Source organism: Lissotriton helveticus, chromosome 1_1, assembly GCF_964261635.1.
Source record: "Lissotriton helveticus chromosome 1_1, aLisHel1.1, whole genome shotgun sequence".
In the NCBI taxonomy this organism is placed as follows: Eukaryota; Metazoa; Chordata; class Amphibia; order Caudata; family Salamandridae; genus Lissotriton; species Lissotriton helveticus.
In genome coordinates, this window is record NC_136057.1 from 1998548970 (window position 1) to 1998561580 (window position 12611).

Consider the following 12611-nt stretch of genomic DNA (forward strand, 5'->3'; position numbering starts at 1 on the left):
AGCAAATAGGTATTGTATATATGTAGTTATAACCTCCTTTCAAGTGACAAAACCTCTGGTGCAGGACAAGCCTTGGATTAAAGCTGTGGTAATTAAATGTCATGTTTCTTATTCGTCTTTTCCAGCATGGATGACGTGCAAAGAGGAATAAGGGTTTGTTGGTCATTTAATCAATATGGGGCATGATTTTTCATGTTCTGTGCTCAGCTGTCCAAACTCCATTATAACAGCCACTAATTTAAGGACAATTGGCCAGGTCGTTACTGTACAACACATTAATGGAAGCAGGTGTTGTTATTGGGAGCATGCACCGCTCACTTGCACCAATGAAATATGCACTATACTCGCCGGCCCACTACATAGCCTGCAAAAACATACAAAGTTCTCAACCTCGCTAAACCCTCATACATGTGAAATCATTGTTTTTATGATGTTAGGGACCCTTAAAACAAGACAGAATTAAATCGGAAATGCCTAAGATGCTGGCAATCCAAAACACACTAAAAAGATTGAAAAAACACAACTTTCTATTCAGTCGGAAAGGACAAAAAAATGAAACAGTGCTCATGTGACATCACTTAGGGCAGCTAGGACTATTGAACCATAGGCTGAACAGATTTTCCATAATATACACCAGGAAGGGTCACAGAAAGAGAAGTTAGACTACAACTTGGCAGTCAATAGACAATGGAAGAGGACGTGATACAAGCTGTAAGACACAAGACAAACTGAAACAGTGAATATGCCATCTGTTTGGGTGTAAGTATCACCATCCGGGAGATTTGAGTTATGGTTAAAGTTGACTGTTACTGTAGAAATGTAATGCCCATATTATGTTTATATTTCTGTACCTTTGATATTCCTCATACTATCTCTTTCCTTTCTTCTTTCATTCTACTGCTTATGCTTTACTTCATTCTTTTATCTCATTCTAAAGAGTCTGTTTTCCTCCTATTCTGTCTATGCTTGTAATCTTCCAATTCTCTCCGCTTGCATATTTTCTATAGCTTCTTCTCTGCTCCAATGCATTGCCTCTTGTTCCATTGAGATCATTCTCACTACTCCCCTCTGTTTCAAGGAACATAGTTTTACTCGTTCTAATGATATCCCTTTCCCCTCACACCCCTTACCTCCCTGACAATCGGCTGATTCCCAAACATGCTGGTGCCCATGAAGGACCACTATGGCTAGGGAAGTTAGTATAATTTCTGAATATGCTTCACTCAGACTGGACTTATAAAGCATTGCGCTTTCGGGACATAATTTTTGTCAAGATTCAAGAGGTCCTCTCCGCCCTATCAGTTTCCACTCTATCCCATAATTGAATTGTAAATTACATTTCAAATGTAAGACATTCTGGCATAAATAAAGGATACTGCTGCTTGAACATACACTTGCTCTCAGAATGGATAGGCCACTCGCAATCTTTCCTTTCAGATGGAACGAGTATTGGTTTTCATGTGAAAAATGGGACATCCGAGTGATTGCGAGAAAACCAATAAAGCCACAACCTTCTAAGACAAAAGTTTGATTGACTAGTCGCACTACTGTAAGAACAATCTATGGTTTATATTTGATAGAAGTTCCCGAGTGAAAATCCAAATGCAAAGTACAACTAATAACATAACTGTACCCTGACAAACCATATTTGCTTATCATATTATGGTGCGCGCAACAATAATAAAAACGATATGGAAAATTATACGAGTAACAAACATCAACACAAATACAATTAAGGCAATCAAAGTTATAGTACCTACAGAAGTCAAATGGAAAACTACCCAAATGTCATAGAAGTCTATCAACTGTGGCGTTCACTATTTGCTGACAGGTATGCCTGTATCCGCTCAAGGACCCTTCACACCACCCTTATAGATTTTCCGGGTTCTCCCTATTGACACCCCATTTCTCATCCCACCTCTCCTCACAGTCCTTGCACTTTATCTGCGTGGCCACCAGCTGGTTGAAGAGGAGGTCAGCCATTGCCAGATCATGCTCCCCTGGCTCCGGTACTCTCCGGGGAGCGGCTTTTGGGTGTCCCCACTTCTGCACGGCAGGATCTCAGGTTCCAAAGGATTTCCAGCTTTGAGTTTGGCGCTCCCCGCCCGCCGTTGCTGAGACTACAGGCAACCGCCCGCAGCGCCGACGTAAAGGACCTCTAACCTCACGCACGAAGGGCGGAAACGGATGCAGCAGGGCATGGAGCCATCATTGTGCGGGGCACATAGCCTACTTCTTGATCCTAAATCGGTACACTAGTTGTGTGCCGATTTCCCCCGACGTACTATTCTAGTGCTATTTTGGACGCTGTGTAATATAGAGATTAGTTACATAATAATGTACACTCTTCTGTTTTGCAGTATTCAACGTACCCCATTGCTAGGCAACGAAGTGCATAATAGAGTCACCGTCTGATGGATCCCAACCTAAATGTAATGTCTTTACTGTGTCGTTCTTAGCTACCGACAAAACAAAAAAATGCAGAAAAACATTTGCCTTCCAAGGAGCCAGAAAAGGCGGGTCAGAAAATGCAATACGTTGGAAATGTTACATATGGTACATGACATAAGCCACATAAATAAACGCAGAGAATTTCACGAGTATAAACAGAACGTTCTGAAGGTGTTCAGTCTTACGTTTCCCACTTCCCCTCAACTTACTTCTAAAAAACCCTTTCCAAGATGGCTGCGAAAATGACGTCTGCTTTCTGTTTTGAGTAGAACACATGCCGGGAGCGTAGGGATGGTTGCATGATTTGTTCCTTCCTGGAGTCAGACTGTATCGTTGCAGAAATGGCAGCGCCTGCTGAAGACGGTGTGCATGCACCAATGCCGGGCAGATGTGGTTTCTACGTGGCAAAAAAGAGCAGATTCTGCAAGATGATTGTGTCAGAAGGAAAGAGGTTATGCGGGGAGCACGCAACGCACGGGAAAGAAGTATGGAGTATTTTTAGGTTGAGTTTACTAGACAGCGCAGCATGTTGTGAAAGACATATTGTGAACTTGCCAGTAATTTAAAGAAGCTATGCAGCCCGAGTACTGCTTAATATTGGTTGGCTTTACCGAGACTCTCATTTGCCTACTTATTTGATGGCTTGCCTTGTCAATCTTTTGTGTCCCTCCCCTGGAACGTCGCTGGCAAACTTGTGACCTTCCAATGCTTTTAGGGAACCACTTATTCCTTTTCTCTTAGGAATTCCAGGAGAGAGTATATGTTTTTCAGCTGTATCCTTAGTGTTCTTTTCCTTCCCCCACACTGCGCTTCTCTTTCTTGTTTCTCACCAATGTTCCCCCCCCTCCTTATCATAGTTGTCAGGTTTCCCAGATCTGTATGTGTTTGTTGATCCTGTTAAGGGTTTTTCTTTAATTTCTGGGACATGTACTCCTGTTATATAATGAAATCAACCAGACTACAACGATTGAGCACGTGGTATGTTTCTGCCCTGCCTTACTCAACAATAGAAGAATACAGTTGTGGGGCGAATGGAATAAACTTGGTGTCCGATCCTGCCATCATACCAGCCATGAACCCGGTAAACACAATGCTTAACATCAGATTCACCAAGTTTGTCTCGAGAGCAGATAACATTTTAATCAGCAGGAGTGCTAGTAACCTTACTTTTCTCTCACCCTTAGGGATACTCGACACTATGCAGGACTGCCAGACTCTTAGGGACAAGTGCTACGTCTGCCTTCCTTTTCTCTGTCTCTTTTTAAGTGTTTTTATTGGGACTGTACAGTTTTTTTAGGTCTCGCCTAGCGTTGCAGCTCGCATGCGCTGTCGTTCTGCGAGGCTTCTTGTAATCAATTAACTCAATTAACTTTTAGAAGTGGAGTGTAGGCTCCGCCCCGTGTTTTCATTGGCATGCAGCATAGTACATGCTAAACGCTGGCCACCGATTGTAAGTGAGGCTTTTTAGTCCCTCCTTGTTACTGCCCTGTCTCCTTTTGGCCCCGCCCACCCAGACTGGATCGTTTACTTGCGACGTGATACGGTCTCCTTCAATTACTGGCTAGGCACTTTTTCCCCATTTGTGCAATGTTTCCTGACTTCCTGTGCATCACTACCGCCTGCTGCCTCCCTCATGGATCTGGGGATGGCTCCTAGTGTGCACCCTCCCTTGGGCACTGGTTGCATGTACCGGGATGGGGTCTGGTGTGACCCTCCCTTGGGCACTGGTTGCGGCCCACTACTCCACTCTGCAGCAATGGTGGGGGCCTGAAGATGGCCTGCCCGCGTCCTGTGGAGTCATAATTGCGGTGCCAGCGCCTCTGTAAGTACCAATGCGGCACCCTCATGTGCCTTTATTTTGCTGTGTGTTTTCTTCTTTTAATTTATTTCACAATAGCGGGGGGGGCGAAGATGGCCTGCCAGCGTCCTGTGGAGTCATAATTGCGGTACCAGCGCCTCTCTAAGTACCAATGCAGCACTTTCACTTTAACTGCTATTGTTAAAGTGAAAGCGCGATGCAAAAATAAACACACTTTTTTTGCCCGCCTACACCACTCCCCCTTGTCTCCCTTTGCACACTCCTTAAAGCTCTATTTGCTTTCCCCCTCCTGCTTTGCATTAAGAGCCCTCCCCCCACTGGGCACAAACACAACATTTCCCTTAATGAGGCGGCAAAGCATCTTCTCCTCCACTGCATTAGCTGCTCTGCCTGACCTCCTCCCTCTACCCTCAGGGGTCTCACCGCTGCACCATGGCATGAATCCGCCTGCGCTTTTGTAAGTATGCATTTCTGTATGCTTGTGTTTTTCAGACCACTCGTCAGAACCTTACACTCCGCACCAAAAACTTCTCACGTGAAACATACTACTACGTCCTACTTCTCCAAGAAAATAGTCAGGTCTGCCTAGAACTGCTCTTTGCAGTGCGAGTCCTGCATGGCCTCTTTAGTGCAGTTGTGTGCTGTACAAATGCTCCATGACCCACCTGAAATCCAAGAACGTGATGCACACAGTAGTTAATCCCAACAAACTTGATTACACGATAATTGCGAGTGTGCACGTGCATGCCTGCAGATGTGTGTCTGAGTGTGCACGTGTGTAGGTATGTAGGAGTGTGTGCTTGTATATGTGCATGTGTGTGTGTGTAGATGTATTTCACCTTGGTAATGCTGTATGTGCATGCTTGCTTAAGTGCATGTCTGTGTGCACGTGTGTCTGTGTTTGTATGTATCTGCTGGTTCCTGCATATATATATGTGTGTGTGTGTGTGAGAATGTTTGCTTGTGTGTTTTGCATGTATCTGTGTATGAGGCTTCAGCTGGCTGTTTTCCTGAATGTAGGCATGTCTGTGTATGCGTTTGTCTGTATGCCTGATTCTGTGTCTACACGTTTGTGTGAGTCTCTCAGTGCAACTATATTTATTTGGACGCTTTTTTAATAGCACATAACAGGCACATACTGGGTGAGAGCGCTTTACTGAGAATAATATCTGTGACAATAACTACTACTAAACACATGAAACATTGAGGAGCTGAGAACACCACAATACAAACAAAATGGGGCAGTTACACACCTGAACGTGTTGTTATACTCTGTTTTCCTCCTTTGTTTTACCTGTTTCTACTTTGTATTTATTGCTACTTGTTCTATGTATGTGCTTTGAAGCTGATATCTTGGCATATCAGCACTATATACATTGGATACAAGTATTCTAGTATTAAAAACAACGAAAACATATAATGATCTGTTATGTTTGCACTATTTGACTCAATGCCCTTCGAGCTATATAAAACTTTATAAATAAATAAAACAAGCATTTGCAATGCAATAGGTTTCGTAAATGACAATGCCTATTTTTGTTTAAAAAAAATAAATAAAAGGCATTGTCATTTACAATGAAAATAGCCTAAACTCGCGTAAATGCGAGACCTATTGCAAATGATTTTAGCTTAAAACTGAGCGTGGGCCGCTTCAAGGACACCGTGCTCTTTTTTTTTTTTTTTACTTTAACACTGAGCGCGGTGTCCTTGAAGCGTGCAGCGCGCTCACTATTAAAGTTGAAAAAATAATAATAAACAGAGCGCGGTGTCCCAGAAGTGAAAGCCACGCTCAACATGAAAGTTAAATATAAATAAATAAACAGAGCCCGGTGTCCCTAAAGCGGGCGCTGCGCTCTGGATACAAATACAAAAAAGCCATTTGCTTTGCTAATAGTATTGTATTCTAGCTTTGCATTATTTAGTGTATATTTGTGATATGTGCATATATTTGCTCTCGCCTCGCCCCTTTCATCCGCCTCATGCTATTGTAACCCTCACTATACGAAATTAACACATACTATTCTTCTATTCATTCACCTCCCAATTCGAAAACACTGCTCTTTTCCTACTAACGCTATGCTTTAAACTACTACACATCTAACAAAACAATTCTAACTACATACAACTACAACATATCACAAATATACACTAAATAATGCCAAGCTAGAATACAATACCATTAGCAAAGCAAATGGCTTTAACTTAATCATAGGCGAGACCTATTCCATTTTCAATGCTTGTTAAGTAAGGATATAGCTGAATGGGCCCTGCCGGCTGAGAGCTTCGATTTCTGCTCCTGAATCCATCTGTATGTTTCAGAAGGACTGAAGCATAAGTGAGGCAAAGGCGTTCATTAACTCTTGGTCAGGCATTCTCCAAGGTGAGGGTACAGGCCAGTCTGCCAATAACTGCCAAGGTTTCCGATGGCTATATGTGACATTTTCATAATTTCATGTAATTATGGGTCAGCCACCTCAGTTGTTTGCACCCGTTTTAAAATCTTACAGTATCTCAGTCTGATTCATTTCTGACATTTGTATGTTTCCCTGTCTTCATTGCTTGATTTTTTTGCTCGTAAGAAAGTGTCACTCTTACTCGTCAAAATGTCACTCATAATTGCATTTACATTTTGAAAATGTCACTCATAGCAATCTGAAACCTTTGCATCTATGGGTGCACTCACACTTGCACAACTTCAGACACTCATGGACAGACTAATGGCCACACAGAAATGATTATAAACACGTAAATGGAATCTACGTGTGGGGCACAAACATGCAGACGCGCAGATTTTAAGCCACCTCGTAACACACAGGGAGAATAAAGGAGTGATCGACCCACTGTGGGTGAGGGAAGCGCACGTTCCAATGAGATATGCGTGTTTTTTAGACAGACGGTGACAGGTACAATGCAGATTTAGAGATAAAGTGAGAGGCGCTATACGTTGCCACACAGTGATTGCGATATGCACGTTCAGACATCCACACACGCGCGAACAGGGTGACACACTGAGGGAAGAGTAGGAAGGTGTATGTGGCGGGAAGGACTCTTATTCTGACACTACTTTCTTCCTTCCAAATGAGGGTCTGGAAAAACTGAGCAGGCGAGCTTGGCTCCCAAATCACAGCACTCCCACTGACACAAAGCCAGGCAGAGGAGAGAGAGAGAGAGAAAGACCGAAGCAAGAATGGGGCGAAGAGACAGTGAAGAATGAGGAAACAGGGGCGCGGGAAGTGAGCGCGGAAAGAAGAGCAAAGAGAAATCAAAGAATATGGAGACAGAGAGAAGGGGAGATATGGGAAAGAAAGATACAGCAGCAAGATGGGCCGAGGAGAATGGAGACATAAGTGGGGATCGAGAGAAAAGTGAAGACTGGCAGCGGAACAGGAAAGAAAGAGAGGGGGAGGAGAGAGGGAATAGAACGGAGAGCAAAAGAAAGAGAGTGAAACGGAGGAGCAACACAGACCAAGAGACACATAGGCACGCAACACAACAAATGAAGGAGAAAGAAAGTACAAGGGAAGACAATGAGCGTTGGAAAGTCCCGAGACACTGCGAAAGAAATAGTGCAATATGCAATGGAGAGAAAAAAGAGGGAAGAGGATGGAGGCAAAGAGCGCTGTGCAAAATTATACACGACTATTAAAACAGAATTAAAAAAATATAAAATACAGCGTTGTAACAGCAGGGGCTGAATAGCGTTGGATTTGTCATCTCAGGAGAGAAGCTAAAATTGTACAAGACCTCGCTCCAATACGTTAAAATACTTGCAGCCAGACTCAGGATAATATTTATAAGGCAACTCCTTAAAGCTGAAATAAATGATATGGCTTATTGATGACAGTGTCAGTTCCTATTCCAGAAATGTTCAGAGAAAGAGGGAGATGTATACAAGGCCGTCTACTGTTTCTTAATATTGAAGAATGTGGCTTAGTTTCCCTTGTGTGGGCCAATTGTAACATTTTTAAGCCAAGGTTGAAGAGAGATGCGCACTACAGCATTTCTTCGGCAACATCCTACAGGGGACGTGTGAACAATGTAAGTGTCGAGCCACTGTACGAGATAAGCATCTCAGCTGCTCGCAGCTCTTCGGGGCGGATAGCACACTGAGGATAGTGACCCAAATGAGAAGGAAAGGGGCGGGGCGAGCCAGGGAGTGGCTAAGATGTACCCCATGAATACTTTCTTTCACTTGCTGATGGTCTGTAGCTTTGTGACGGAGCAGTGGCACAGACTGACAACTACCACTGCAGGAGGGAGGTGGGGGTATTATTCTTCCGTGGCCAGAGGTGGGAGCGAACATAACATAACAGGAGCGAAGATACAAGTGACAGCCCGACGGCTTCACAACTGGAGTTAGAAGGGGGACGAGAAAAGCTGCATTCGGCGTGTAGTTTAGCTACGCGGTCAAACTGACAGCCTAAGGTTTTTGAGAGATGAGACAACTTGCATAACCTTGGTTTACGGTCACTCACCTGTGTACCTTCCTTCGGTATTTCGGTGCCGGCGGCTGACGGCTCCTCGGGAACCTGCGGTGCCGGTGCCGTGGTCTCCATGGGCGGAAGAGCGCGCCCGCCTTGCAGCCGGCTTTTCCAACGCATCCCACCAACCAGCGACTGAAGCCGGCCCCTGCAATTCTCGTGAGAGCCTAGGGAGCGCTTTCGCCAAAACGCACAAAAAACAAAGAAGCTTCGTCCGCGCGCACTCTCTTTACTAGGGTTCTTACAATGAGAGCAGTAAACATAAAATATAGACAACACGAGGAAGTAATTACAACCAGCGCTTTCCTTTGTGAATATAGATGCACCGCAAATAAAAATCCACTAAGTTTCAGTTCCTGCTTCATTAAGTATGCAGGTTGCCATGTTGGAGTGGTACGTATTCATCCTGTCATTATGTTTAGGGGTGGGCGGCGTCAGAAAAGCACAGAAGTATACGTATTTATGGTAGTAAAGACTTCCATACCTGTTTCACTTTTTATAAATGGCACATATTTATAATAATATAAATGCGTTACATTAGGAAAACAAGTCAGGTCCCGGGCCGCGCTGTGATTGGCTGACGTCACGGGGGTGTCCCGGCCGGCAGCCAATCACAGCGCGGCCCGGGAATGACGTCACGGGGGTGTCCCGGGCCGGCAGCCAATCGCAGCGCGGCCCGGGACAAAGGGGCGGGGCTTAAAAAAAGCACCAGAAACGCCCCCGAATCGCGTTTTCGTGAGAAAGCGCGATTGACAGCCTCTGCCTCCCAATGGCTAGCCTCCATTTATGGAGCTAGCCAATTGGAAACAGATAGGTATGTATATATTGGTCAGTGTCTATTTAGTTATAAATCAAGAATTCATCATGAGTAATCTTTTACATCACAAACTTTTTAAGCAATTACTTTGGTGTAGTACACGGAATTTATTCCAATTTTTCAAAAATTAGTATACATGGTAATGTTTTTACCAGAATTCCACAAGTTATGCCTCATTCAGGCAGACAATTTCTTCATTGAATCAAGCATGGTCAGCCAGCCAGAAAGGCTCAACACAATAGTTTCAAAATAGTCCTTGTGGATTCATACAGTCATATTGAAAATTCACACAAAATTATACAATGAAAATTGCGCTCAAAGGTGAAAGAGAGGAGACAGTTTGAGAGGGATGGGTGTGATTGGGTGGTGGTGGGGACTGGGTAAAGGATGTTGTGACCATGTAACAATCACAGTGATTAATGTAACCTTTCCAGACTAATTTTGTTCATTAGTTCCGTTAAACAACTTTAACATAGGGTTTGTATGTATCAACCAGTTATTTCCTATGTTAAGTAATTGGAAACAGTGCGGTCTACGTTTCGACCCCTAAGGAGCAAGGGTTGATTGAAGCCTCATACTGGGGTCTTCTTCAGGACGAAAGTACATGGAGCGCCTAAAGATGACATAATTTAGAACAAAAAGGAGACTGTCAGGAATTATATTAAATGCCGGGTTGTACTACATCCGGGGCTTTCCAAACTGGCACAACGTTATGGCTTGGTTTCCGCTCCTCCAGATGGACGTATCTGAGAGTTCAAGAAAACCAACATGAGAAAATCACGTAGTAAATTAGGGGGCCATGGCCCGTGGGCATAGTCTTGAGTAATGTATTTAGACGGGCGAGATGGAAATAATGCTCGTCACACAGTTCCATGTGCAAACAATGTAATATCTGGGCTGGGCGTATATAACTACTCATCAATTTAAAACGAACCCACATAGGAGAATCACGTAATTACTAAGGACGTCATGGTCCGTGGGCATTGTCTTAAGTAAAATATTGGAAGTGTTTCAAACGTGTCCGGATTAAAGTTACTACTCATCATACATTGCCATATGTACAAAATGTACTAACCGGGCTGTGCATACATTACTGATCATGAATTAAAAATTGAAAACCGCCGCCCCCGCGGTTTTCAATTTTTAATTCATGATCAGTAATGTATGCACAGCCCGGTTAGTACATTTTGTACATATGGCAATGTATGATGAGTAGTAACTTTAATCCGGACACGTTTGAAACACTTCCAATATTTTACTTAAGACAATGCCCACGGACCATGACGTCCTTAGTAATTACGTGATTCTCCTATGTGGGTTCGTTTTAAATTGATGAGTAGTTATATACGCCCAGCCCAGATATTACATTGTTTGCACATGGAACTGTGTGACGAGCATTATTTCCATCTCGCCCGTCTAAATACATTACTCAAGACTATGCCCACGGGCCATGGCCCCCTAATTTACTACGTGATTTTCTCATGTTGGTTTTCTTGAACTCTCAGATACGTCCATCTGGAGGAGCGGAAACCAAGCCATAACGTTGTGCCAGTTTGGAAAGCCCCGGATGCCCCAGTAAGTCCCTTGATGGGATCACACTTTACACTTTATGCTAAAATGATAGGGTTACTCTCTAACCCACTTCCTAAACCGACATCCTTCATTTTTTGAATTATTTCTAGATGAATGGCCCTGCCTGAGGAACCGAATTAGGTCCATTATCATGAGGCCACTGAACGACCTGTTTATAAGTAAGAAATCTTTCCTTCCCGCGTAAATAAATGTAGTACAACCCGGCATTTAATATAATTCCTGACAGTCTCCTTTTTGTTCTAAATTATGTCATCTTTAGGCGCTCCATGTACTTTCGTCCTGAAGAAGACCCCAGTATGAGGCTTCAATCAACCCTTGCTCCTTAGGGGTCGAAACGTAGACCGCACTGTTTCCAATTACTTAACATAGGAAATAACTGGTTGATACATACAAACCCTATGTTAAAGTTGTTTAACGGAACTAATGAACAAAATTAGTCTGGAAAGGTTACATTAATCACTGTGATTGTTACATGGTCACAACATCCTTTACCCAGTCCCCACCACCACCCAATCACACCCATCCCTCTCAAACTGTCTCCTCTCTTTCACCTTTGAGCGCAATTTTCATTGTATAATTTTGTGTGAATTTTCAATATGACTGTATGAATCCACAAGGACTATTTTGAAACTATTGTGTTGAGCCTTTCTGGCTGGCTGACCATGCTTGATTCAATGAAGAAATTGTCTGCCTGAATGAGGCATAACTTGTGGAATTCTGGTAAAAACATTACCATGTATACTAATTTTTGAAAAATTGGAATAAATTCCTTGTACTACACCAAAGTAATTGCTTAAAAAGTTTGTGATGTAAAAGATTACTCATGATGAATTCTTGATTTATAACTAAATAGACACTGACCAATATATACATACCTACCTTTACTGACCCAGGTCAGGCTGTCTTAGGGTTCACCCCGTTGTGAACTTATTACAATTGGAAACAGAGGCTGTCCTAACCTCACTACTAAAAACAACAGATTTCGACTGGGAGTGGCTTCGCCCCTCGCCAAAAGTCGAAACCTAAAAAAACAAGCATTTGCAATGCAATAGGTCTCGCAGCATTAAAGTTTGAGTTATTGGCATTGTATATTACAATGTGTTGCATTAAATTTTTAGCAAAGTCTGTATTGGTGTATAAAGATGATTTGCAAGATGATAGCTGTTGAAAAATATTAAGCAATGTTGGCAATAATATTATAGTATAATAATATTGTAAGTTACTGTTGTAGTTATAAGCATTTTGGTAGCGCATAGTGATGTTGTGGTGCCCCTGAGTGATGCTGTGGTGGTGCTGAGTGATGCTGTGGTGATGCGATAGATAGTGAGGGCGATAGATAGATAGAGGGAGGGCGATAGATAGATAGAGGGAGGGCAAAAGATAGATAGAGGGAGGGCGAAAGAGAGGGAGGGCGAGAGATAGAGGGAGGGCGAGAGATAGAGGGAGGGCG

General features: G+C 43.2%; 2 protein-coding genes across 2 annotated transcripts in view; one reads left to right on the forward strand and one right to left on the reverse strand.

Annotated features, from left to right (window-relative positions):
* SASS6 (SAS-6 centriolar assembly protein) overlaps window positions 1-2164 on the reverse strand; it is a 208140-nt gene extending 205976 nt beyond the window's left edge. The window contains exon 1 of the mRNA XM_078644440.1: window positions 1919-2164. Coding sequence (XP_078500566.1) covers window positions 1919-1983 — 65 coding nt within the window. The 5' untranslated portion in view covers window positions 1984-2164. The remainder of the gene's footprint in view (window positions 1-1918) is intronic.
* A 507-nt stretch (window positions 2165-2671) lies between these two features.
* TRMT13 (tRNA methyltransferase 13) overlaps window positions 2672-12611 on the forward strand; it is a 182668-nt gene continuing 172728 nt past the window's right edge. The window contains exon 1 of the mRNA XM_078644453.1: window positions 2672-2936. Coding sequence (XP_078500579.1) covers window positions 2751-2936 — 186 coding nt within the window. The 5' untranslated portion in view covers window positions 2672-2750. The remainder of the gene's footprint in view (window positions 2937-12611) is intronic.